A 27,972-nucleotide genomic window follows, 5' to 3' on the forward strand; every position below is an offset into this window, starting at 1 on the left:
GATTGGCCATCTCTGACTCAGAGCTGTGTGCGGTGTGTTTGGGTTGGGGTTTGCCTATGTTTTGTTTCATCAGGGTAATTTTTCCAGACTTCATAGGACTTAAAAACTGTAGTGGAAATATCTCCTCTCAAAAGTATTGAAGTTAGTTGCATCTGTTGCTCTCTTTCTGTTTAGGATTTGTCTGCAGCTTTCTTAAAACCAATAGTGCTGAAACTTTTCACCAAATAATACCTGTAAATAATCCTTGTTCTTTAGGAAGCAATTCATTATCAACATTGATATCCCAGGTTCAAGTTGCTTATCTGTGACTGCACGCACAAGCCACATGGCATGTCTTGTCCTTGGCTGAGTAAATGTGACTCCCTAAATTGACTTGTTAGTGCGGATACACAAGCAGCTGCAAAATTTGCTTTCTAGTTATATTTATGTAGCTTCTGCAGATGCTCCTGCATGTTGATTCAAAGACTAAAAGGAAGAGGAGCCATCTTTATCACACAAATTTTGTTCTGTGGTTACAACAGAAGGGTTATGACTCTTGATCCCAGATGTGTTGGTAGTGGCATGAAGGCAAACACAGTATGACATAAACCACCAGCACTGCTTCAGTCCTGGGGACAGAGAGACATGCAAAGAGAGAAGCTCAGTTGTCTGCCTAATTTTGCCCTGTGTGAAATTTGCCCCTTTGTAGTCTATTTAGGTGTCTCTGGTAGCTCAGCCCTCTCCCGTTTGCTCTCTCCGGGAATATTTTTTTAGCACACGTGGCTTCATTCTTCTGTTCTGTGGGAATCTGGGTGGGGAGGGGACAGGCAGCTAAAATTAGGAAACTAGCAGGTCCTGTTTAAGCTCTGAGAGCAGGATAACAAAGCTGATTGCATTCAGTCATAACTTCTTGGTGTGCGGGGCTGATAGATACTTCTGTGAGCACAGACACACTGTGTTGGAGAAGAGTTTTGTTAAGCAGTCCTCAGTCTCACCTTCTTCCAGTTACCTGGCCCTCTGTGAGCAAAGCTTTGGAGTCACTGCTACAAGCACTGAGTGGGTTTGCAAGGGCTTGCGGAACTCAGCGTCCTGCCTGCTTTCCTCGTGTGACTGCCAGAGCCAGGCTTCTGCAACGGGGAAGTGTTTGGGCCAAAGTTTAGGGGTGTGCTCAGTCTCGTGAATTATCTTTGTCATGCGATTATTAATGTCAAGGAATCCCTGCCTCAACATTGCTCAGTCACTGTATTAACAGAGAAAAAAGTCCTTTTCCCAAAGCAAGGCGTTCTAAAACTCGGGCAGCAGCCTTGTGGATCAGAGGAAAAATAGGACAAAGAGGAGGAGAACTCAGCCAACCGTGGATACGTAACTCCTTTTCTGTCCAGGCAAATATAGGCTAAATGAAGCCTCACCATGACTTCATTAAGGAAAGGTTTGGTTTGGTCCAGGACTTCTCTGAAGGAAGTAGTTTGGGGTATGCAGCTCACCAGTCTGTTACCCCTAGAGGGCACTCCAGGCTTAGGCTCGCAGAGTTCCTGATGGTTCTATTTCCTATTAATTATTATAGGATTTCTGATGTTTCTGATCCCCTCCTCTCTCAGATGCTGTGTTTTAAAGCAAATGAAGGCTTATTTGTTCAGTGGAAACAAAAACAGTCATCTTTTATCCCTTGCAACTGCTGTGTAGGTAGAGTCAGGTTCTTGGACATTGAGTTTTCGTGTTTGTTGGAGGAAGGCTGCTGGGAGAGGAGCTCCGGTTCTGCTTGGGAGGATTGTCACAGTCCCGCCATCCCCTCTGACCCTCAGGCCACCTAGGAGTCCCCTGGTGACACCTCCTTGACCTGTTGTGATCTCAGCACAAGCTCAGACCCTGCATAATTTTTTTCTGTCTTGGCTTTGTTGTGGTGGCTGTGTCATGAGAACAGTCCATTGTCCTGTAAGGGGGGGGACACTGTAGGGTGAGGATGTGTGTTTAGCCTGGGAGACATCTTAGGGAAAGAAATTACAAGTCTGTGCCATGCTGAACATTTTTTAGTAGTCATGCAAAAAAGATCGTGGCTGCAGTCTCCTGTGAGAGCAAGAAAAAAAGGCTTAGTGGGTCAGACTACATTGGTCTGTCTAGTTCGATGTACTGTGTCTGATTGGGGCTCGTAGCAGATGGTGGGGGCAAAATTACAAGGGAAAAGATAGGTATGGAAGGATCTCCCCTTCTTTTGACAGTCAGCAGTTAAGGACTATTCTTAGCCAAAGCTGGACTTGGGGCCATCTTGCTTCATAATCACTAATGGATCTGTCCTCCGTTAATTTCTTTAATCCTCTTTTGAGTCTGTCTGTGTCTAGCCTCCATGACATCATCTGACAGCGAATCTTTCTAATTTTGTGTTGTAAGTGGGAAAAGTATTTTCTTTGCTTCTGGTGCTGCCTGCTCATTTAACAGGAAAGCCCTTCTTACTGCGTAACACATAAACCATTCATGCCCTCTATAGCATTTGTAATTTTTAGTCCTGTCCCTGTCTAATCAATTCTTTTTCCGCCTATGAATTTTAAGCTTTTAACTTGTTTCCCAAGATAGATTTTTTTCTTTCCCATGATAACATGCTCAATACACCGAAACCATTGCTGTTTACTTGCATCTGTCAGCTGAATGGCAGTCATTGCGCTGGGGTGTTCTGTGGAAGCGCTCTAGGGAAAGATTTGCTCAGAGAAACCTTTCATGAAGTTTAACCTTACTTCTAGCTAAACATAGTCATTAACCTTTCAGGAAGGTCAAGCACACAGAGAACAGGGGATTTTTGCTTCCTGAGATGTATATGCAAATATACAGATTGCAAAGTGGGGTCTTTCTCCAGTGCTTTATGTCAAAGCAGTGTACGCATTTTCGTTTTAATCAGTGCTAAAAGGAAGCTTTTGATGCAGAATGACCTTTCATTTCCCTAATTTCATTGCCACAGATGGTTACTTTTTGGAAAGGTCAAAAGGTCACACTGACAAGTGAGTACAGCCATTGATCAGGAGTCAGGAGATTGGCTTTTTTTCCCCTGGTTTTGCCTCTGACCAGTTGTCTCTTCAAAGGAAGGCTGTTTCTCCTTTCTGCGTCACTGGTTTCCCAATTTCGGAAGTGGAAGGGATAATGGTGCCCTATCTTGTACGTAGCTTAAGGTCCTTTCTTGAAATACATATAGACTCCTATAAGGTATGTCATGGTTTAACCCCAGTCAGCAGCCAAGCACCACACAGCCGCTCCCTCACTCCCTGTCCCCTCCTCCCTGCTCCCAGTGGGATGGGGAGGAGAATCGGGAAAGAAGGCAGAACTCGTGGGTTGAGATAAGAACAGTTTAGTAACTAAAGTAAAATATAATATTATTAATAATAATAATGAAATATAATAATAATAATAGTAATGAAAAGGAATATAACAAAAAAAAGGGGGGGGGGGAGGGGGAAACCCAGTGATGCACAATGCAGTTGCTCGCCACACGCTGACCGATGCCAGAGCTGCGATCCGCCCCTCCTGGCCAACTCCCCCCAGTTTATATACTGGGCATGACATTCCATGGTACGGAATATCCCTTTGGCTGGTTCAGGTCAGCTGCCCCGGCTCTGCTCCCTCCCAGCTCCTTGCACACCTGCTTGGTGGCAGAGCATGGGAAACTGAAAAGTCCTTGGCTTAGTGTAAGCACTGCTCAGGAACAACTAAAACATCAGTGTGTTATCAACATTATTCTCATCCTAAATCCAAAACACAGCACTATGCCAGCTGCTAGGAAGAAAGTTAACTCTATCCCAACTGAAACCAGGACAGGGCTCTAATGGATATTGGCTGACCGAGAGCACCCATTGTCAGTGGGCTGCCCCGCAGGCTAATGTGATCCTTGCGTGTGTTAACAGGGGATTGCTGAGTACAAGTAGCAGGATTAAATAATCTGCGTAGTGCAGCAGTGGAATAGTTGCAAAAATATTATGTCCAGTTATGTTACTGACCAGTTGAGAAAGAAATGGAAAACTAGGTTTGGAGAAGAACCAGTAGGTGGATTAACAGCTGGAAAAATCTGCCTTGTTGTGCAAGACTGTTTAGCTCATCAAAGACAAGCTTAGGGGTTAATTACCTGGCACAGGGAGCAGAAATTTGATAACAGAAGTCTCTTTGGTTTTGTAAACAAGTGTATAACAAGCACTATAAATGCAGGCCAGAAGAAAAGGTGCACATCTTTAACAGAGAGTGTAATTAATTACTGAAACAGCTTAGCAGGAGTTTATTGCTGGCCACTTTAAAATCAGGACAGGATGTTTTCCCAGGACAGATTTCTTCTTCAAAAGGAAATGGAGGAAGAAACAGGGTTGTTCCTGGCTAACTGGCGAAGATGAACAACGGCAGTAGTTTCTCCTGGCTTCCTATGCAAGAAAAAAAGGCTGTGCTAATGCAGAGGATTACTTCAAAGTTGATGATTTCCAGGACAGACTCAAAAATGTAAATTTAAAGCTAAAATCTGTGCTGAAGGCAGGGAAAGCAACAGCTGTTCTTTTAAGTCATGCACAAACGTGCTCCCCAGGTTAATTTATATAGACTTTCCTAATACGTTCTCAGAGACCTCCGTGTTGTTAATGCCTTTATTTTTTTTGGCCCTAAAAGAACTCTGTGAAGTCTTTAGCGTTTTAATCTCCCTTTTCCGATTGAAAGAGGGTCTCTATTTCTGTGAGTTTCAGCTGAGTAGCTTCGCTCATCAGCAGTTAGAGCAGGATTTAGGACTAGAAGTGGAGAAAAACAAACTATAGAATGGCTGTAACAAGAGGGATGGGACTCGAGGGGATTCCTGCGTGAGCAGGGAAAAAAATCCGTTTCCTATCCCCCAGCTTCTTTCAGACATCCAGGTGACTGGAATTTCAGACCTAGGGATTAGTGAGCTGGACCAGTGCATCTGTCCAGATGCTGTATCTGGCAGCGGTCAATACCAGTATCTGCAGAGCAAGAAAATGCCTTGCTTCTGGAGAGACGTGCCTAGATAGAAGTTTGTGCTGGAGACCCGAGGTACGACCGTTTTACAGTGACTTCGATCCACTCTTCTTGCACCTCTTGGGCATGGCTAAGTTTAGACGTGACAGCTGTGGTGACTCCTCTTGGGCATTAGCACATACGGGTTGCAAAGGTTACTGCCTTTTGGTGAAGTCATCTCTGGCTGCTGTCACAGCCTCTCCTCCAACAGATGAAACGACGCTTGGCATGTGCCCTGACACATCAGGAACTGCTTCTGTTATGTGACAGAGAAGCCAAACTCCTTCCTCAGTATTAGGTGTGCCTTTACCTGTTTGTCTGTCGTTGCTTCTGCCTAAAGCCACCTTTTCTTTCAGGATCAGTGGCTCCTCCTGGAGTTATTCTGGTGTTTTGCTTTCTACATGTGTATAGGGGGAGTTTCGTGGGCTTTGTGCAACATTTTCTCTTTCCTAGTGCGGTGCCAGGCAGAAGAGCCCCAGACAAAAACGCCGTAGCCTGCCTGCCCACTAAGCGCTGGGCTGGCTTGGTTTTGGAAGGAGGGGTACATGGCAGTGATCTTCTAGGGCCATTGCCATGGCGTTACGTTTCCAGCTTGGCTTCCTGGTGTTTTGTCATGTGCTGATTGGCAGCCAAGTGGACAAACAGGAGGGGAGGGGTGATTTGGTTAATATCAGATCAGGCTCTATGGAAAGTCCTGGATTCTGAGAACAGAAGTTTCTGGAAAGCACACAAATAACTAAAACATTCCCAGGAAGTGTGCGAGAGCAGAGAGGTTACCCAGGTTTTCATGTGTCTTTTGCTTTCCTCATCCTGTTTGCTAGCCTGGGAAGTTAGAGCCTCTTGCGACCCTGACTTGTACCCCTGGATTCTTGTCTTCCCTGCTTTCCCCAGAGCATGCGGAGCACGAAAAAAGGGTGCTTCTAGGGAAGGCAGTGTGAATTTGTGACCTCCACCCTTGCCTTTCCCATTCCTCCCCTCCTCTTGTTTTTCTTAGCCTTGCACTTTTAATCACAGAAACATCAGATGGGTCGGTCACTCTTGTTGGACTGTAGCACATGATTGCCTCAACTCTGGACTTCCGCACAGCTCTGTAGCCACCATTGAGCAGTGAGAATCTCTGCTGTTTCCTCCCAACTGTCTTGGTGCTGAAAGCTGCCTGACCTTGCGCTGTCTGCTGGTTGGAGCTGTGCAGCTGTGGAGCTTGTGGTTTCGGTGCTGGCAGACGCTGTCCTCATGCTTTCTTTGTGCAGCTGCGGTTCCAAGAAATACAGTGAACTAGAGACCTGGCCGCAGGGAGGGGGAGGTAATACCAAGAACCTGTCAGAACATGAGTGTGTGCTGGGGGGGGAGGTTGGGGAACAGGAGTTGTGGGTGGAAGGGTGAGGCAGAGGCTCATGGGAAGCTGGAGGTGTTCGCAAAGTTTTGCATTTGTTTCGCTCAACAGAGAAGATGGGGGGTGGGAAGAAACCAAATAAACGACAGTGTGAACTTAGGGCAAATTTGGCAGTGAAGCAAGACTTCCTGGAATCGCAAGGTGAGAGCAGGCTGTAAGTGGCTTGGCTAAGAGACAAAAGCTTGAGAACCTCTGAGTGCTGGAAATTAAGTAGCACGGGAAGCAAATATTTGTGTCCCCTCTATATGGAACCATAGGTAATGGGTCTGTTCTAGTCCTTGCAAGCTCTTCCTTTGCTAGTCAGGTCCAGATATCCTTCTCCCTCTCAAGGATGTCCTGCATTTTTCCCTGTAGGTTTTTAAATTAACTTCTGGCAAAGATACAGAGGGTCTAGATACTGCCACCTTCTCCCCACTCTGTTTTGTGCTAAGCAACAGAATTTAGGTCCCTCAAAACCCATCACTTGATGCTTGCGTCACCTCTAGCCCAGTGCAATGTAAAAACCCTTCCAGATACTTTGCTTTGCAGCTAGCTTACCACCTTCATGAATGGATGGGTTTCAGAGGTGGCTGGTGCTTTTGACATGCTCTTAAATATTTATTTGCACAAAATCCTGTAAAATGGAGGAGAAGGGGAAGTTCATTGATTATTGCTGTGTAAGAGGAGTTTGCAACATGCAGAGAGATTGGGATTTAGTCACACTAGTAATTCTGCAGAGCTGTGAGCTGGCCCCATTCCTAAGCCTAGCCTATCACCCTGACTGTCGTGCTATCTGCCTGTAACAGATGACAAAAAGGCCCTGGAGCACACTGGCATTGCTGATGTGCCCTGGAAAGGCGCATGGCAATCCTGCGAGCTGCAGGGGAGAGGACAGCTGTGGAGCAGTTTTAGCCATACATAAGATTTGCTCCAAGGGACAGCTGTGGCTACTGAGCTCACCTTTCCATGTGACTTCTAGCTCTTCCTCTCTGCTACTTGAACATCTCTGTACACCCATCTATTGAATGAAATGTGCAGTCAGCCCCTGCAAGCAGATGTCAACAGCTCTGAGTCGTGGGGGCTGCCTAAGCCATGTCCAGGCCCTCCTTCCCTTCCACCTTCATGCCATTGCTAGCAAAAGCAGAGGGAGGATTTTAGTTTCTCTCTGGTTTTGTCTGTTTGCCGTTCAGTCCCTCCACTCCTTCCAAAAGTGGCTTTTGCTGGGGGAAGGAGCTTCTTGCACAGACTAGGGGAGAAAAGATCTTCAAAATGTTCAATTTCCCCACTCTGACACAAATCACACTTGTACCCACATATGTGTACACCAGGCTCCAGGAAAAGTAGTTCTGCCAGCACCTGTAGCACTGGTTAGCAGGATTTTAGTGTAGGCTGTGTTGTTACTGACAATAATGACGCATAGTGTAAGCAATAATTTTAATTTTAATAACTCCACAGTTGAGCATTCATCCTATCCATTGGTTAGCATGCTGTGGGTAAATGTGGAATCGGGTCACGTTTCTAAGATACTTTTTGAATTCATGATTTTACTTGCTCCTTAATACAGCACTTTGGATTATTTTTTTTTTAATATATATTTACAGCTTTTATCTACAACAGTAAAAACAAAAAAGATGATTCAACAGCAGCCAAGCACTGTTTGTTTAGATGATCTGGGAATCTGGTTCTGATCTTTGTGCCTTCCACTTTTCTGCAGGAGGTCAGTTGCCCTCACACAACTGTAGACCTGCCTATTCTTAACTGGAGTTTGGGGGACCTGTTGCCACGATCTAAAGTGGTATCATTGGAAAGGTGTGTATGAGGCTTCTGGAGCATTGGGTTCAATGCTCTGTTCTGCTGTAGTCGTCCTTCGTGAGTTTGGGATGGTCACTGTTCTACAGTTGCTCATCTGGAAAATGGAAGTTGTGAGGATAAATGTGTGAAAGGTACTGAAACACTCAGCATGTTGCAGGGACAAGGCACCTGAACAAGCCAACTCATGTTCCTGTTTTTAGAGACTATAAAGACACACTGATTGTCAAGTCTTTATTTTATCAAAAAAAGCATTTTTTTATAGTGAAGGACATTTCTCTCTCTGATGTATTGAATCCTGTAAATGGTGTGAGTGAAAGTAATCCCTTTTGAACAGCCTGCATTTCAGTTTCGAGTGCCAGGTTGTGGAGAATTTACCTAACATATTCCAAAGGATAATCACCTAGGCTGCCAAAGTGTTTTCTCTTATTTCCCAGTGGAATTTTCATAATTTCGTGTCTCAACCTTTACAGCTGATGATCAAACTGACGGTTAAGATGGCTTTTAGCGATGATGGCATTATATTAGCAGATGTTTGTGCTCTGAATCTGTTGAGTCTGAGAAGATGTGGGGTATCCTATGCAATAAAGACCGCAGCCTTTGGCCATCTGCTGTTGTCCCAGTTTCTCTGTGTCTGGGGCTGTGTCCTGGTTTTGGCTGGGATAGAGTTGATTTTCTTCCTAGTACCTGGTATAGTGCTGTGTTTTGGATTTAGTGTGAGAATAATGTTGATAACATGCTGATGTCTTTAGTTGTTGCTAAGTAGTGTTTATACTAAGTCAAGGATATTTCAGCTTCTCATGCCCAGCCAGCAAGAAAGCTGGAGGGGCACAAGAAGCTGGGAGGGGACACAGCCAGGACAGCTGACCCAAACTGGCCAAAGGAATATTCCATACCATATGACGTCATGCCCAGCATATAAACTGGGGGGAGTTGGCCGGTAGGGGCAGATCGCTGCTCAGGAACTAACTGGGCATCTGATCTGTTGGCGAGTGGTGAGCAATTGCATTGTGCATCACTTGTTTTGTATATTCTAATTCTTTTAGTATTGTCATTTTGTTATTATTATTTTCTTCCCTTCTATCCTATTAAACTGTCTTTATCTCAGCCCACAAGTTTTACTCTTTTTTCGATTCTCTCCCCCACCCCACTGGGTGGGGGGAGTGAGTGAGCGGCTGTGTGGCGCTTAGTTGCCGGCTGGGGTTAAAGCACGATAGACTGGCATCTCTTTTTAGCACCTTCTGCCTCTTTGTTGCTCTTCTCCAGCTGTGGCTCTAGTCAGATTCTTGTACACAGGTGGGGAGTGTCTGTCTTGCAGGGTATTTTGTAGTCTTTGTATGAACACTGTAATGCATGGCCAGAAATACTTCGTCTCCCAAGATGAGATTTGAAAGTGGTTCTGCTATGTTCTGCAACGTGCTGTAATTTATCAGTTTCCAGTGGTGACGTCTTGGAGATGATGGTGTGCTTGGAGAAGCACAGATTTTGGCTGGATCGCTTGCTAAAAGATGGAAAATACTAAGAAGAACCTGAAGAATACTGTTTCAGAACAATTTTGGATAACTTAATCATTCATGATTTCTGAAAAGGAATGGCAGTGGGCTAACTGGACATACTCTGTATTGTGGTTGCTGGGTTTTCCTGATTCTTTTGCAGATGTTGGGGAAATGTGGTTTTCACGTGAAAACCACAGTGACGAAAAGGACCATGGTATCACAGCCAGTTAATGCAGAATTACAAAATGTCTTATTCCAGTGCATTCTGTTTTGTCTTTACTTCTTGCTTTTAATACATACATAATTGCAAATTTAATTCAACATCGAATAATCTGTATTAGTAATTTTTTTCCTAATTTGCCAGTTAGAGTACATCTTCTGTTTTGCTTGCCAATCTAATTTATTTCATAAAAGAATTTATTTTCGTAATTATTGAACTTTTTGATTGTAGCGAGATACTAATGTCTGGAAAAGGATGTAGTTTCTTTAAGTTGTCACATTATTTTTAATATCTTTTAATTTTGAACTATTATGATAAACACGTGTATTATGAGAGAACCAGCCTTTGCCTCAGTAAGAAGTATATGAAATAACCAAGACAATAAGGCAAGGGAGTCAGGAAGTAGGATACAAAGCCTAAGTAATACCAACATCCCTTTTTAATATATATGTGGTAAAAACTGAAATCAGTCATATTTAAATAGGAGCTTTGGCAAGCACTCTAAAAATGCTTTCACTGTGGAATGTGTAAAGTAGAAGTTCCGTTAAAAACTCCAAGCTTGAAATTACTGATGATAAAACTTAAGGAAGTTAATAAATGCTGACAATAGTTCTACTGTATGGAAGATACATTTGGACTTTTGTAATCAGTGACTTGTGCTACTCTGTGATCGGCCCTAGAGACAGATGGTTCTTCTGAGTTACTGTAGAGATTTCCTGGAAATATTTGTAAGTGACCAAAAATGGCTGGTATTTAAGAGAGTGATTTAATGGCTAAGCAGAATTTTTTGGGTGGCTCTTCTTCTGTGGTCTTGGAATCGTCAGCACCTGCTTCCCCAAACCAGCTGCGGTTACAATCTCGGGCTGTCTCCATTGCAGAAGTGTTTTCAAACTGATCCATCTGGAGGTGTTAGCTGAAAGGCAAAAGCCATTTTCGCACCAAAGTGGGTAGATCAGGTGTGTATTGTTCCCTGTTGTTATCTGACCGCTGGTAGTCCTCTAGTGGTTTCCCACAGTCCGGTTGGGAGCCTGCAAGAATCCTTTCCTCCATAATTGTCTAGGAAAGGAATCCCAGAGCAACAACAAGGAATATGTGATTTTGGAGGCTGTTAGCAAAACTCCCTTATGAGTGCAGTGCCAATAATGACATGGTAACCAGGGTAGGACGTTGCAGTGTGGCTCCTCGTACCTGGCTGAGGCTAGCTTAGGTATCAGTCACCAACCTTAACTTTGCAGTCAAGACACACCTCTGAGAGGCCTCTCAGAATAGTGCCCTCCAGCCTGTGGGCTGCTTCTCGTTCCCTCTTGGGCTTTTGGCTATGTGCACAACAGAGCTTATTGCTGAGGAGCACTGAAAGCTGTGGAAGGCAGAGGGCACAGTCTGGAGAAGCACGAAGGCTGTTGTCATTGAGTATCTGGTGAGCAAAGGCATGGGCATCTCTGGCTCTTTCCAGCTCAACAACTGGAGAAGTTTTGAGAGAAAACAATGAAAATAGTTGAAGGTGCTTGTTGCTAAAAAGCCCCTGAAGGCCCCAAAAGGCTGTGGCTGTGAAGAGGAGCCTAAAGAAAGTCAAGGAGCCAGTGGCTCCCAAAAGGCTAGTGTTGGCAGAGTCAGGCTCCTGGAAAAGCAGCAAAGCCTAATACAGCTGAGTTGAAAATGGCAAAGGCTCAGAAAAGCGAATGTGAAGAAGTAAGGTTACTAGAAGAAATGTGGAGTGTTTACACATTCAAATAAACTAAATCTTTCCTTTTTACTTACGCTTTCAAGCTCTTTCAGCAAGAGGAATCAACAGGCAAAGGGTTCTATTAAAACGGAGCGGTTTGAAGCTACCTGGCTTTGCAAGGGCCTAGACAATGTTGAAATAAGCCTGTTTCTCCATCCCGGACTGTGAAACAGTGCAAGCTTCACTTCTGTTCTCTAAGCACTGGGTGTGTGCTTGCATGCAGGGGCACAGTACTTTAATATGTTTAAAAGCAGTTCACGTCTTGTGGGAAACCTCAGAAAATACTGACAAAACAGCCCATGTCTCAGGTGCTCTGCTGCCGGGATGTTTCGCTGAAGCTCATCTACCCTAATGCTTCATTTTTATACCTGTTTGCATCCTCCCTCCCTACTTACTGCAGATGCTGGTTGGCCTACCATGAAGGATGAACCAACAGCAACAAATACCTTCATAAAAACTGCAGCTTTGCACAAGGTGTCTATTACACTGCACCCCAGTTAGGGTGATATATCCAAGGAAGGGCTTATGCTCTTACATACAAGCCTGCCCAGTTTTGGCTCCTGAAAAAGCCATTGCTTTACTAAAGAGAAGCTGACCTGCCTGCCAGGATGTGTTACTTTTAAATATTCCTGCTTATGCCAAGAACATGCAAGATTCTTTATAAAAATGGAAGGCCAGTAATTTTCCTGGTAATGTCTTTCATTTGTACCTGTTGGCAAAATCAAGCCAATTATTCTTTGTAAATTTTGTTAAGCTTTCTGGATTTACAGGAGAGATCCAAGAGCAGACCTCTCAAGTGAAATAACTTAGCCATCGTGGGAGCACCTTGGGCAGTAAGGCTTTGTTTCTGTACTGTTGTGCCATGAAAGCACAAGGATCGCAGGGAGTTGTGAGCACCTGCTGAAGCTGCTGATGCTCTCAAGGTGTTTGTAAGGTTTCTGTCATAGTTTTCTCCAGTGAATAGCAAGGGAAGTTCATGCTGCAGTCTGAGGGAGGCACATGTGTGCTTTCTCTTGTAGCTAGTTATTCATTTTCACGAACCTTAGAACTGTATATCTTTGAGACCTCTCCTGCTGTGTTGAATTTTATATGAAATTGTGAAGGGATTTAAAAAAGAGGGTATTGATGGGAGGGAGGAAGCAGCGATGGCAGAGATGCATACGGATCCAGGAGCATGGATGAAAATCTTCTCCGTGTGACTTTATACCAACAAAATGTAATAAAGTCCACAATCTGAAATCCATGCAGGGAGCTGCTCATTTGGATCATTTAGTAATTCATTGCCTTTGCTTTTCATCTGCAGGTTGGATTATTGGTTTAGATGCTGTTAGGAGCTGTACCTCTGCCTCCAGATTACATACCATACTGAGACAGTGTAGAAATCTTAAATTTTGAAGCTTACAAATTCTGAAAGCTGAATTTTGGAGTAAATAAAGTGGTGTTGCAGGAGGTAATGTGCTCCAGCTGTTTGGTTATTGTTTTGCCCAACAGTGCTAGATTTCAGAGGATCTGTGGTAAATTGTATGCTGAGGATTTGGTTGCTAATCAAAGCACCCTGTGGGGGAGATGGAGCTGAAGTGAATTCTGGCATGTCGGTTCCATTGCTGCCATCTGTGTGTTTAAAAAATTAGCAACAAAAATACATTTCATTGGGCTATGGAGTCAAGAAATTTAAACTCCAGTCCTCAGACCACAAAGGTATGAGTCAAAACAGCTCACTCAGAAATTTTTTGTTTGTTTGTTTTTTGTTAGGATCTCGTCTCTTTAGTTGTGGAGGAGGAATCTCGGAAATGTGAGAAGAATTTGGGCCTCTGCTTCCCAGTTTCTGTCCCTCATCCTGTGATCCTGGAGATCGGCTGTGGCTCTGGAGCAATTGCTCTGAGTCTGTTGTGCAAACTGCCACAGGTGAGCTTTTTTCAGTGCTCATGGTACAATAGATGCCTGTGTTACAGGACAGTCCCACTCTACTAGTCTTCTTCGAGACTTCACAGACAAACTTCTTTGCTTTGATGGAACTTCAGCAACTAAGGTCTCTGACAGTCAGGCTCTGTAAGTTCATGCTAGATAGAATAGGGATATTTAGGAATTGCTCTACCCAGCTGTCTGCAGGAGTAGTGGAGACCTAGTCAGAATGAAAGAAGCAAATGTGCTCATTCTTCACAGCTCACCATTAATCATCTTAGCTTGAAGCACTGGTGGGTGTTGGTTTAAGCTAATATCCTGGGCTGCGGACAAGAGGGACGGAGGCATGGGCACACACTCTATTAGTCGAATTTATGGGGCAGTCATCTCTAAAAATCACCTTGCTGTGAATCAAAAGATCTTGTCTCTAGGAGAGTGAAGACTAAATGAATACAGGGAAGGGATTACCACAGAAGTGTCAGTACTTGGGATCAATATGACAAGCATATGTCACACTGCCACAACTGCCAAACCTCTTTTTTGAAGTCCTTTGTTCCCTAATAACAACCCACACCTTTTGAACAGAGTGAAAAGAGCAGGAAGGAGACTGTGACCAAAGCCCTTCTTGCCCCTGATTATTGTGGCGTGTAACGTGCTTACTGAGATACTGTTGATAAACAGAAAGAGAAATGAATCCAAGCTCTCATCACATGTGGTTAAGGGAAAAATATTCCCCTTTCCTCAGAATTGCAGACCAGCCAGTTCTTCTCATGAACAAGAATTGCTGTGGCCAGCCCCTCCTGTTGTAGAAGTATAAGACTTGGTGTGTAAGAATTAGAGGTTGATGCCTGTGTTCCTCCTCCCAATGACCTGATAAGGTTAATACTTGAGCTGCATGACTTCAAAGTATAATTACTCTGATTTCCTGAGCTGTACTTCATGCTCTTTTCCTTGCCTGTTAAGTTAAAGAGCTGTGTCAGTCTGTCCCTGTAACTGATAACAGTCCTTTCCCAGCCAGCTAACACAAACTGCTATGCCCAGAGAAATAAGGAGCCTTGACTGATTAGTTAGTGGTAGCCACACTGACAGCTAAGTGGAGTTTACACTCTGTGATCTCTTTAGTGTTTGAGGCAGAATTTGGCACTAGGGTACTGAGAAAACAACAACTTTTCACTTATGGACTCAGCTGTGTCCCTCACCTTAAGGGTCAGCTTCATGTCTGCGGGTGCTAGTCTCAGGCTGTGAAATTAATCCCCCTAGGAGTGATGGCCAATCACACCATCATCTCCAAATGCAAAGTGGTTTCTTTAAGCATGCTTCCTCTGTGTAAATACTTACCAACATCTGTGTTTAAAAAACATTAAGCAAAGCAAAAACAAGTCAGGCCTTTGTCTGCACTTTTCCTAAGGTGGAATGGAAGGTCAAACAAATCTCTAACTGTGTAGTCCTATCTCTTCATGTTACGCTGGAGGACTCTCAAATAGTTGACACACAGTCAAGTACGTGCAGTCAATACGTGCAGTGAATGTGGTATAAGGACTGCAGTGGAGTAACTAGGCAAAAGGTGTCTGCATAACGGATGGAAAATGCCAGAACCTCCGTCCAAGTGGTTGTGTTAATGCTGGGATGGATTCTGTCTGCATTAGAGAGGAGAAGCCTGTGACATGATCTTCCTTTAAGCTGTGTCTACCCCAGACTAGCCAGAGTGTTGAGCCTCACACTACTAGGAGCTATGAACGTATCAGGTGATGTGAGTCAGTGTGACTCCATTGTTGTCAGCTGAGTTGGTTTGGTCAGAAGCCTGTCTATTTTGGTAGGCTGCTGGAAGTGTTGCAGAGTGCCTTCTGTCACGTTAGCGGCCTTACTAGAAGTGACTCGTGATCCCATCAGTGCCCTGAGATGCATTCTTCATGAGCTATTCCTTTTAGGAGCCAAGGGTGAACAGTCAATTGTCAGTTTTTATCTTGCATGTCCTTTTTGGCAGAGCATGTCTGCTCGGGAACCTTGATCTTATAATGCTTGTTTGCTGGTTTTTGGTTTTTTTTTTTCTGTCCCAGAGCCGAGTGATAGCCATGGATAAAGAGGAGGCTGCTGTGGATCTCACCAGGGAGAATGCACATAGGTACAAGCCTGTATATTACCCATTTTTTGTAAATTGTTGTTTGAGAAAGACCAAGAGTCCTCAATATTTGGACATGTGGTTCGTGTTTATCACCACTGGAAACCAGAGAATGTTTAGTTGGTTGAGCTCCTAAAGTGTGTAAGAATTCAGAAGAAAAAATGCTTATATTTACCAGAGTATTTTTTTCTTTGACTTGTGAATGTGCTTTGCAAAGACAGCAGCCTAAATAAAGCAATAGTACTTACATGCTGTCTGTCTTCCAAGGGTTTTCAAAGTGTTTCATGGTAACTACTCTTACCCCTTTCTGTGAACTTGGGAAACTCAAGGCAGCAGGTGGTGAGAATGTGTATGTCACTTAGGAGGTTAAGGACAAGTATAGCTTGAACCTTTCTCTCTCTGGCTCCTTGTATCATTATTGCCGTGCTTGTTTCTGTTATTGCTCCTCTAGATATAAGCTTGCACACTCAGACAGCACTTTTACTCTGATGTGCTAGTGTGGTATCCATCAGTATCCTCCATGCTGTCTTGGGTTTGGAGAGAATGGTGCTGCTGGGTCCTGTGCTGTTTGGATGACACCTGTGCTGTGGCTGGATGTTCAGAGTTGCTGAATCAAACATCTTGTGCCTGAAGTCAGGGCAGATCTGTATCAGGCTGACCTTGTCCTTGCTAGTGGCTCCGCTTCCTCACCTGGTTCTTCTTAACTCAGGTTATTCTGGACTGTCACTAACATAGCGAGCCCCAGAGCTAGAATCTCAGTATACTTTTGAGTCCAGGATCCCAGTCTCTGTAGACATTGTAAAAGGTACAGAGCTCTAGTATTATATCCTCAGTAACTTCTGGGCCCTAGGCATTAATTAGAGCGGTCTCAGAAAGGATTCCTATTGCTACATCTTAGGGAGTCTAGTACAACTGTGAGTCTTAAGCGGTGCTCACTAACTGACATTTCTGTCCATAGGGCCCACATACCCTTTTTTCCCAAGTTGCTGCCAGCATTGGGGCTACAGAGACAGGCTATTTCTGCTTCTGGCGGCACTGAGCTGCATCTCTTCACTTCTTGCAAGCCAGTCCCCGCTCTTATGTGAGTCTGAAGTGATGTGTAGGAACAAACCCTTCCCAAACTTGTCACCTCACTATTACCCTTTGCCTCCTAGTCTAGTTATAGGGAACGGGGAGCAGAGATTTCCTTCTGATGTGTCAGTGTCAAACCAAGTTCTGTTGCAATTTTTCGTAGATATAATAAAAGCTGGCCATCTCTTTGCCTCCTTGGTAGATTATTGCTCTGGTATCTGGGAAAAATCGTCTTGCTTATTAAGATTGCTTGTGGCTCAAGAGTGGATGAGGGAGTGTAAATGCCATGCCAGAGAACCTCATATTTCTCCATGGATATTTTCATTGTGTCCTTGTGATCTTGTCCATGGCATGGTGCCCTGTAGCTCTTGGGAGAGAAGCCAGTAGGATAAGCTGTGTTACTGCTTGACTGAAGCCAGCTTGGTTCCTGTCTTCTTTTCAGAGCTCCCTTATCACAGCTGTGTTCTCTAGATGCTTAGGTGAGTCTTGCTCTCACTAATTCAATCCCAGTGCCAGATGGCCCATCTGGGCACACTGCAGACATGCTGGAATCCCTCCCTTTCTTGATGCCTGTGTATGCTGACAGGGCAGTACCACAGGCCCTCAGCAAAGGCAAGTAGGACTTGGGTATAAGGCCTTTGTGACAGCATGCTCCATGAACCCTGTTGGGTAGCCCTGAGGTGTTACACTGAAGAGCTGGGAGGAAAACTGCTGCTGTGGTGGGAGGAGAGAACATGCTGGGAAGAGCTGGGCAGTTTTGTTTTCTCTAGACATTGACTGCACTGAGGACAGGAGTTAGGGGACAGTGCAGACTCTCTGCCACAATGTGCTGTTGCTGGTCCGGGAATGGCATCTCCTGTGGCAGGCTTGGAGTCTTTTTCCAACAGCAGATCTTGACCAGCCTTGTATTTCTGACTTTGCAATGTGCTTCCTCTGACATTGCTCAAATGTCCTCACAAAAACCAGAGGCAAAACTGGTGAGAAAAGAGAGGTATTTTGATGGGTGGACGATGTAGCTGAGCAATTAGAGGTTCTGTTCCTTCCTTGCTGTCTTATGCTCTCTGTTTCTGTGACCTCTCCTGTACTATCAGGCTGCCACCAAGCACGAAGGCTACTTTCAGACTGGTCTCTCTTTCCTGTCCCAGGAGCATCAAGGGAGCTTTGCTCAGCATTCCTAAGATATAAGGCGATCACTGTCTCAGCTATTTTCCCCTGGCAGGGAGCATATTCTGTAGCAAGCTGGGAGCTGGGGACAGATCATGCCAGGTTGTGACAGACCGGACCACCATAAGCACCATGCAGTGGCAGTCTGGCAGTCTCAAGGCTGTTCTACCTTGGATTAGTGTAGTGAGTCAGAGAGATCAGAATCTTGGCCAAGATTTCTCCCTAAGAAATACCGAGGCCTTTATAGACCTGTATCTTAAAAATAGCAAGCCAGCATGCTTCCTTGCTCGCTTGTCACAGGTAAAGGAGAGATGTTTGTATCTTCTAGTGCCTTCAGGGGTTCTGCCGGTGTGAGCGCCGTGGGGACGTCTGGCTGCAGATTAAAGGCACTGACCATAACATGTGTTTCCCAATTAATGTACACAGAGATGTCAGGGACAAGTAAGATCATGAGTTAGAAACTAATATCTGAGAGATCCTAGTGTGTATTTTAAATATATTATACTGTACAGTCTGTGCATGAGCTGTCCCTAAAGGAGTCCGTTTTCCTAGCTCTGTGTCTGGCACAGGGGTTCTGCTGCACTGCATGTGCTGGCCTCCCAGTAGTGTGCAGTAACATCTCATCACCTTAACATTGGCACGTGAGATGAGATCCAAAGATGCCTAGAAAATACATTCAGATGCCAGAACACTGTTAAGATCTAGATTATCAAGGAGGCTGGAGAAAGAACGTGGCAAATGTGAGCACGTTGTCTCCACTTACAATAGCAGGTTTCGTATTTGAACCAGGTGATTTTATTGTGGGGGTTTTTTGGGGTTTTTTGGTGGTTGTTTTTTTTTTCAGGGATGGTGAGCTTATCCGGGGGAGGCCTTGGAGATATAGTTAATATGCAGCAGGGTGGGGGAATACTGTTGTATGTATGGCAAGGGGTGATACATATAGGTTTTGGGTGCACAGGAGCCGCACCCTGGTATCACCATGGGTGCAGATTGTGCTCTTTGCTTTGAATTTTGTTGCTTGGTCAAAGAGCAGATCCTAAACTTCCCTTGCGGCTTGAGAGGAAACCAGCTGCGGTCAGTGGGGTAGGATATACGTGTATCAGATAAGAGATGTGATATTTAATGATCTGTTTATAGAATGTGCTGTTCATGAATCCACACTAACATGCCTCCTAATCTTTCTTCTTTCTGTTCTTGCATCTGGAATTTTACAGGCTGCAACTCCAGGAGAGGATCCACATCCTCCACAGTGATGTTTCATACAGTAACTCTTTTCACTGTTATAATTCCCTTTGTCTTTCTCCCTTTTTACTTTAATGGGGGGAGGCAGGCGTGAGAGACAGCTAAGGGACCCCTTTGGGATGCAGGCGTCAGGAAGATGTTGAAGTTAATAGAGAAAAAGGGCAGTAAGAAGTGAGCCAATGAAGCTTTTGCCTTCAGAGATTTCCAGGCCAGAAAAGTCCCTGACTACATCAGAAGGTGAATTGTTCCTGGTTTTAGGTGTCTAAAAGTTGTCTCTGAGCTGATAGTCCAGGTGCTCTCTAGTGTTACTGGGGAGAGGCAAATATATACAGAGTGTAATTCATTCCATGCTGACATGGCTGCTTTAGATAGACATGTATGTGCCTGTCTCTCCACTGATGTTAGTGGGAGCCCGGATATTTAGCTTAGATTAAATGCCCAGCCTTATTCACCTGAAATTAGGTGAGCTGAACCAGGGAAGGATACCTGTTGTCTTCCCCAGACCTGGCTGAAACCAGTTAAAACTGCCATTTGGTGAGGCTTCTCCAGTTAGGTAGATACGTGCTCAGCTGTTTCTTAGCCAGGAGCTCCAGCATTGTAGATTCATTAGTGCACCTTTCTGACACTATTGTTTTTGACACTGTACTACCTCTTAGGATTATGTCTGCACAGTCTTCTGTCTGCAGATCTGCTTTTGTGCTGCCCATACTCCAAACAGCAGTAAGCGAGCCAGCTCCAGTCCAAAAGCCATGTAGCTGTGTTGGCATTGCACCTGCATGGGTAAGCCCTGGGCTAAGAGGCTGGCCTGAGGACAGTGCCACACTCACGTGGTTACGTGTCTGATTCAGGGCTGGTATCTGTCAGTCCAGACACTAGCATGAGCATAGCAAGCTGAACCTTGTCTGTAGAAGAGCAAACCATTAGATGGTTGATGGTGCTGAGAGGGCCTGGCTCTTTTGCTCACTAGAGACCCTTCTGCAGCTCTGACAAGAGGAAGAATATGCATCCTGACAGCTAGTCTAAGCTCCCACTTAGGTCTTAGTGGGTTCTCTCAAGTTCCTGTTGCTTTAGATCCAGATGGGCGCAGAGCTCCAGAGCATCAAGGTCCTGTGCTTTGTAACGTGTTCTGCTAAGCGGGGCTGTTGATATGAAAAAATTATACTTTGTTTGTGCTTAGCTTTGTATCACTCTTGCATTCAAGGTTGGAGAGTGAGCAGGCCAGGCTATCCCAAAAAGAAATAAGATAAAATTTTATTAGAGGAAAAGCAGAACCGAACACACATGGGCATGTGTCTGGAGAGAGTTTCCTGGATAGGATTTTGACACTGAGCTTATAGGGAAGATTGCTATGGCTGAGAGCTGGTTGTGATTCTTTTTCTTCTCTAGGTTCTGCCAAGCAGTTGCTACTCTGGGGCCCCATAGACTTCATAGTCAGTAACCCCCCATATGTCTTCCATGAAGACATGGCTTCCTTGGACACCGAAATCCTCCGGTAATCAGACAAATAGATTTTTCTTCTGTTCCTTGAAGCAGGATTTTCTGTCTGCTTCCTTGTACTGCATACAATTGCACACAAAACATGCAAATGTAGTATACATGTACATCGTGTACATGTGTTTATATGGTATATAATAATACAGTGTTACTTTGATACTGCTTACAGGTCTGAAACAATATCAAAGTATTTTAAATATTTATAAAAATGGAAAAAGTACACGCTTTGAAATTAACAACTTTCTAATCCAAAACTGTTTCAGAACATTTTTCCTGTTAGACTTTTTTTTTTTTTTACTAATTGGTGTGAGTTTATGAAAGAAAGTACAAGTATCTGAGCAGCTTTTTGTGATTGGAAAAAAAACTTGGGTGGAAATGCTGTGAGCCATTCTCATCCCAATACTGGTCTTAAGCAAACAAACCCACACAAACATGAATAAGCTCTTTTGGGATGCAGAGCTACTTCGTGTGTGCTGGTTTTTCCTCAGAATTGATTGTCATGTGTGTCAGGACAAAGTCCTGCACCCACCTCTGTACAAGATGTGCACCAGAGCAGATTCTGAAAGCTGAGCTTTCTATGTCCTCATTTGCTCTGCTAGGTTAGAAGGCCGTCCAACCTGGTTCTTGGTATGGTTGAAATAAAGCAAGCGATCCCTTGCTGTACAACCCACTCTCTCCCTGTCCAGCTAGCACAGAGAGAACAGATCCACGTGTTGGAACTGTGTGACCCTGGCTGCAGTTGGCTTGTAATTTTCTGGAAGGATTCAGGGGATGTTTTCTGTTTGTGCTCAACATGGAGTTTCTCAGCCTAGTGGTAGCTGCCTGTCGTGGTTTACCCCCAGCCAGCAGCTAAGCACCACGCAGCCGCTCCCTCAGTTTCCCCCGACCCCGCTCCCAATGGGATGCGGAGGAGAATCGGGAAAGAAGGTAAAACTCATGGGTTGAGATAAGAACAGTTTAGTAACTAAAGTAAAATATAATGCTAACAATAATAATAATGAAATACAATAACAATAATAGTAATGAAAAGGAATATAACAAAAAAAGAAGGGAAAAAAACCAGTGATGCACAATGCAATTGCTCACCACCTGCTGACCGATGTCCGAGCCGCGATCCGCCGCTCCCGGCCAATTCCCCCCTGTTTATATACTGGGCACGACGCTCTATGGTATGGAATACCCCTTTGGCTAGTTCAGGTCAGCTGCCCCGGCTCTGCTCCCTCCCAGCTTCTTGCACACCTGCTTGGTGGCAGAGCATGGGAAACTGAAAAGTCCTTGGCTTAGGATAAGTAACTGTACCAGCTACTAAGAAGAAAATTAACTCTATCCCGGCTGAAACCAGGACACTGCCTTCTTACTCCCTGTGAGTGCTGTCACCTGCTATAGGAGTACTGGAGTTCAGGTGTGTTAGGTGCACCTTTCTGCATGGAGTGTGGGGCAATGCATCCTCAAGGGCATGGCTCATGCCACATGAATTGCTGTTAATGTCTTCTTATTCCCACACTCCAGCTATGAGGACCTTGATGCACTGGATGGAGGAGATGATGGGATGAGGGTCATCAAAACAATTCTGGCTCTGGCTCCTTCTCTTCTGAAGGATTCTGGGTAAGCACTGTTCTCTGTTTGAATTTCATGTCTTTTGTCCATTCACTTCTATAACTTCTGTTTTCTTTTCATACAGCAAGGTATAGAGGGAAAATAGTTGCAAAAATGGCCCCACTGCCCCATCTAATAATAGCAGTTTAAAAAATGTCATGTGTATAAGCAAAATTAGCTTGAAATTGGTTAATAAAGGGATACGAGCGTTCCTTGACCAGTGGTGGTGTTTCATAGTCATTAGTGAAGTGAGAATCTTTAAAGGTCAAAGCAGCAACAAAAAGAACATGAAAGAGAGCAGCAGAGAGAGTGCAAAAAACCCCCAAAGCTTTCTAAGCAGAATAACTGATTGAAGGAGAAGCAATGTAGAACTCTCTGAGAATGGATGTAGATCTCTACTTCCCTCCCACCCTTTAATTAGGGGAAACTTGTTTATTGTGCCAGGATACAATGCTGAATATCCCAGGAGAAAGAAGAGCAGCCAGGGATAGTTTCTTAAATGTTAAATTTCTCCATCGTTAATACTCAAGACTGATTGTTCCTATTCTCTGTCATGTGGGATCCATTTTGTGCTTAAAGATCAACATGCTGATACCCAAAAGTCTGTTGTGCTAGGGCATTCACATATCCTGTTGAAAATTCCTGACATTTTACCAGCATAAGAGTGGTTGTTGAAAATCTGCTGTTTTGAGAAGAGGAACAGGAATATTGAGAGACATACTGCATGCAGAAGAATTAATTCCTCCTGCTTTGCATGACCACAAGAGCAGAAGATGCTCCTCAGAACTTCCCAGCAACAGATTGGTCCCGTGGGGTTGGTTGTTAGGATTATTTTTTTCCTTCCCTCTTTGCTTGTTTTATAAGGTGGAGCCCCCATTGAGGAGTGGAAGTTTTTTAAGGTCAGGAATGAGATCCACACCCAGCTTGTAGCTCGTTTGGTGAATTTATAGGGAGTATTCAGTGTGGGATGTTTTAGGAATTCTCAGGAGAGTGTATGGTTGGGGCTTGGCCTCTGTTCTTTGCCTGTTACACTTGTATCTTGCTGTGCTGTCACAGGCTGTAACCAGTTCCATCGTCTCCACGTGCCTGTAAGCTAGGGTGGTTCTGCCTTGTCGCGGGAGTGGAGACTCAAAAATGGGCCGGTGTCATAAAGCCCAGCTGCAGCAGAGGTGGAAATAGCCCTGCAGTGTCCAGGCCTAGTCCTGGTGCGCTTACTGAGGTTGTCTGATTAGTTCCCTTATCCCTGCTGCACTCTCCTTTGTACAGTCCTGTGTCTAGGACTGTATGGTCTGAATGCTGGTGGTGTTTTTGTAACTGATTTATGGAGACATTTACTGTGGGAAAATGTGTGTACTAACTTGTACTTTGAGTCTTGCTACGGGGACTTACTGTCACCGTGCTCATACAAAGAGCAACTTCATGCTGACAGCCCAGTGCTCAGTGTTCATGCATTTGCATCATAAAACTTCATTCTGGCCTTAAATCTTTGGGGGCTTCAGAAAGACAGAGCTGGCGGTATCTCTGCATGAGGTTCAAAAGGGATCTTTACATCTCGATACAAGGGTTTAACTGCTCACACAGAGGAGTACCATGAGAATTCCCCCCGAGATCAACACTTTCTCCCCCTGAAGGAGGCAGCTGGGATCTGTATCTTAAATGGACAGCTGGGATCTGTTTTAGGATTATTGGATTGCAGTGTATTTGCTGACCTTCTCATTTCCTGCACTGGTAGGAGTCATCCAGAAAGAAAGGCCTTAATTTTTATCAGTTTAGCAACCTAAATGTGTCCATCTCCCCACTTTGTACTCCCAAATGTGTCCTTTCCAGGAGTGTGTTTCTGGAAGTTGATCCCAGACACCCAAATATGGTGGAGAACTGGCTACAGGCACACCCCAACTTACTACTTGTCCTCCGTGCCATTCACAAGGACTTCTGTGGCAAGTAAGTCTTTTTTACCTTCAGATTTTTGCTTCAAGTATAGGTCTGTGTGCTTTGTAGATTATGTCCCTGCACCCTGGTGTATTGAATGAACTCAGCCAGAGAAAGTCCACAGCTGAAGCCAATCTTTAACAAAATAGGGGCTCCCTTCAAGTATCTCAACCTTCTCATCCTGAGATAGCCTGGCAAGTGTTTCTGAGTCAGAAATTCTGATGCAGGTAAGCATTTCTGATGGGGTGACTAGCTCTGGTGAGATTATCGCCATTGGAAAATTGCTGCTTTTATATGATGGAGGTAGAGGCATGTTCTCCCTAGCAAGACTTAAAGCTCTGGTCATTCTTTTTCCCACAGGCCTAGGTTTCTGCACATCCAAAACCAAAGCAGATGACAGCTGTACCAGAAATAACTCTTCTTGCAGTATGCTTTTTGCTGGTGAGCCCTGCTGAACAGCTTGTTGAAAACTGCGTGGCAAAAGGAATCTCCGCTTTGTTCCCCAGTGCATTGAACTCTCTATGCCGTGGCAGACCCCCTGTTTCCTGATACAGACTTCATCCAGAGATGCAGAAGTTCAGCAGAGCATGCAGAAGTGTTTCACCTTCCTCAGGGAACTGCATGCAACTTTTTAGTTTGCTCTGCTCAAGTGACTCATTAATCTCAGGACCCAATATGGAAGAGTTCACAGCTCCAGATACTTCATTAAAAATATGACTTCTCAACATGTCAGATCACCCATTTGACCTAGAAAGAATTTGACTCTTCTTTTTTTGGCCTTGAGATAAATTTATATAGGATGTGACCAGATTGGATGATAGGTCCAAACTCTGGCTTATATTGGCCCATGGATTTGCAGGTATAATGGGACATGACTAAACTGCACATTTCAAATTCAGTTCTATTCCAGGATCCTGATGCTCTGGAGTAGATCTCCAACAGTAAAGCAGCCTTTGTTTCCCAGTCCTGCTGAGTGACATGTTGTTGAAGGATCAGTGCACATGTTACACCATCTGAATCTACAGCACCTGACACTTGGTGGATGCTGCCAGAAACAATCAAAACATTGTAATAAAGAGTGCTTCAGATCACTGTCCTTACAAGAATTGTGGTGCGATTACGTTTTCAAACATGCTAGCAGATCTGAATAAACATCTGGCACCCACACGTTACTTCTGATGGTAATAGAAATGCCTAACTTCCATGTAAGGCATTTGAATGCAAGACTTTACAGAGAAGGCCAGAATCGCTACTCCAGTTTTGCAGATGGAGAAGCTGAAAAACCAGAGGTGAAATGACTTGTACAAAATTTGACAACAAGCTAAGTTTGGAGTAGGACCCAGTCTCTTGACAGCCGTGGGAATAGCTGAGGTCTGTTTCTTTGGGAAGGATGACTCAGAGTAGGGCTGCCTGAAGGAACACTGAGAGAAGTCCCTGTAATGGACAATCAACATCATGACATTATAAATAATGGCAGGATTAAATTCAAGCTGCTGCTTGTTGTTGCTGCTGTTTCCGGTGTTGCAAGTTCCCTTCCTGACCATAGCTAGCCAGGGAAGGAAGGAAAGAAAGCAAATGAAAGGATCTGGTCTACCAGTCTGAATGGAAGCAGTTGCTGGGCCAGTGGAGGTGAGCACTCAGTAGGGGTGGAAGTGTCCAGACAGTGACCTGTGCAGTCTGTGTGCGCCAGGGAGGTGCTATCAGGCTCTCTGTCCAGGCTGAACTCGGAGTGCATAGCCAGAAACGTTAGGCAGGAGATGCATCAGCAAACTGCATCTGTTCAGAAGACTGCAGCAGATTCAGAGGGCTTTACATGAGCACTAATATATCTAGTCCCTTTCCCCTCTACCTCTCCCACACTCGCATTCCCCACTCTTTTATTTGCTCTTTAACTCTTGAACATTGGCCCTGCTTTTCCACAGATACCCAAGCTCTCTCTGATGTACCAGTGCTCGGGTCTCCCGTTGGATCTTTTCCCCACCCTCTGGGCTTTTACAGCTCTGTTCACAGACTGGCCTTTCACCCCCATCTTACCACTCACACTGCACTTATCCTCCCCACTGCTCTACGCACCCCAGTAGTTTGCCATGTCCCGTACACTCTTTACTTGAAGTTATGAGCCTTCTCTGGACCGCAGTACCTGCCCTGGTTAAACACAGTAGAGGAAATCTAGGGAAGGAGAGAACTAAAAAAGTTCAGTTAAAGTGCACTTGATCCTAGCTTTGGACATAAAGTTCCAGCACAGCTCGCAGTTTTGCCTGCTAGAGCTGTGAGTAGAAATTGTAGTCAAAGACGGGTTATTTTGTTTGTGGTTTGTTTTTTTTTCCATAGTAGTTTAGGGTCTTTTTTTAAGTTCAGTTTGTCAGACTGTTTAAAAATTAAATTTAAAGAAATGAGTTCACAGATTTCGTCTGGGTGTTAGCAGTGTTTATGTATGAAACAGAGCAACGTGCACAGCTTACTTCTGCAGGATACTTTAAAAGTTGGATAGTGTACTGGCTTATGAGGGTGTTAAATGGCATCATATTGCATTCTTCAAGGGGTAGGCTGATTCCCTGCAGCAGGCTAGAGTTACATGTCCCTCTGAGAGTGCTGGTGGCTGGGCTGCAGAAAGCAGTGCGCCTTTTCTCGGAAGCATCGATCAGTCACTTGTCTGAGCAGGACACTTTCTCTGTGAGATAGACTCTTGGTCTAATCCAGTAGGACAAGTGTTAAATTCCTATATTTATAGCTAAAGCAATAATAAAAATGCTTGCATTTCTGTGGGTTTGCATTGCGTAGTGGTTATATGTCTCGGAAAAATCACATGGTGCTGCTGACCTTCTCATAAAGACAAGAATGGAGAAAAATTGTTCTTCCTCCCAAGAGGCTGGATTTATTTGTCAGACTCGCATCTGAGGGAATGTGCTGGTGTAGTACAATGTGTTCTTCAGTGCTTTACGCATATTGGCCCAGGCTCATTTTGGTACGGAAGCACTGCAAAGCTTGCTGGAGATGGTGGTTTTAAGGAACCACAGGCACTCCCAGCGCCCTTGCTAAAGCACTGGACCGTGTCTGTGTTGTCTTTGTTGCCTGTGAGCAGGAGGCTCAGCTGACGCCAGCAATATACTGCGCACGTGAGCTCTCTGCAGAGGCATGGCTGCTCCCTGAAGCTGCAGAAGGCTGACGCTTCAGTCGGCATTTTACGTAATCCAGTATCCGACATACATTTAATTTTCTGGGAACTCACTGGCTCTTTGGAACCGTATCAAGACGGTGATTTGTTTCCTGAAGTGATGCTTTCAGAGAGGGGCTTTGTTTTCTTCCAGGACCCTGAAAAGTATGGTTGTGTGTGCGCTCATGTCTGTGTTTTGGAGAGTTACCAGGTGTGAAGTATCTACTAGGGTAATGCTGGCCTTCCCTGAGGAGGAGTTGGTAAAAGCTTGGTCTTTGGCAGAGCCCTGCAGATGGTGCTGTGGTCCCAGCTTAGCTGTGTCTGTGCTGGAGAACAGTCCTGCTACAGGCTTCCCGCTGTGTGGGGAGCATGGCAAGGTGCAGTCCCCCAGTGAGAGAACTCGGGTCAACAGAGGGCTTCAGTGTAGGTGCAGCTGCAAAGTGGGGCTTTAACCTCTATTCCTGTGCCAGTAAAACAGAGCTTCGGCACGGGGCTCATGTAGGGAAGCTGGAAGGGGACCTCACAGCTTGTGGTACAGGACTGGGGTTGTACCTCATGCTGTTAATGGGAGGCCTGAAGCCCCCCTGGGGCTGCATTAATCCATGGGTTTGGACAGTCTCTAGTGTGCTGGAGGACAGAGATAGAGTACCATTCTTGTTCTGGTGTAATTTCCATGTAAGCACCCTGAAGTGCAAGTACCAACTGTGTTTTCAGTC

General features: G+C 44.7%; 1 protein-coding gene across 2 annotated transcripts in view; it reads left to right on the forward strand.

Annotated features, from left to right (window-relative positions):
• The window catches only part of HEMK1 (HemK methyltransferase family member 1), a 35,121-nt gene extending 8,264 nt beyond the window's left edge, over nucleotides 1-26,857 (forward strand). The window contains exons 5-11 of one of the 2 annotated variants that reach the window (XM_050904594.1): nucleotides 13,338-13,490; nucleotides 15,545-15,609; nucleotides 19,056-19,105; nucleotides 20,470-20,575; nucleotides 22,087-22,182; nucleotides 24,001-24,114; nucleotides 24,463-26,857. In XM_050904594.1, coding sequence (XP_050760551.1) covers nucleotides 13,338-13,490; nucleotides 15,545-15,609; nucleotides 19,056-19,105; nucleotides 20,470-20,575; nucleotides 22,087-22,182; nucleotides 24,001-24,114; nucleotides 24,463-24,499 — 621 coding nt within the window. In that variant the 3' untranslated portion in view covers nucleotides 24,500-26,857. The remainder of the gene's footprint in view (nucleotides 1-13,337; nucleotides 13,491-15,544; nucleotides 15,610-19,055; nucleotides 19,106-20,469; nucleotides 20,576-22,086; nucleotides 22,183-24,000; nucleotides 24,115-24,462) is intronic. The other variant, XM_050904596.1, reaches the window with a different exon arrangement.
• The last annotated feature ends 1,115 nt before the right edge of the window (nucleotides 26,858-27,972 follow it).

The sequence above is a fragment of the Gymnogyps californianus genome, chromosome 13, assembly GCF_018139145.2.
Source record: "Gymnogyps californianus isolate 813 chromosome 13, ASM1813914v2, whole genome shotgun sequence".
In the NCBI taxonomy this organism is placed as follows: Eukaryota; Metazoa; Chordata; class Aves; order Accipitriformes; family Cathartidae; genus Gymnogyps; species Gymnogyps californianus.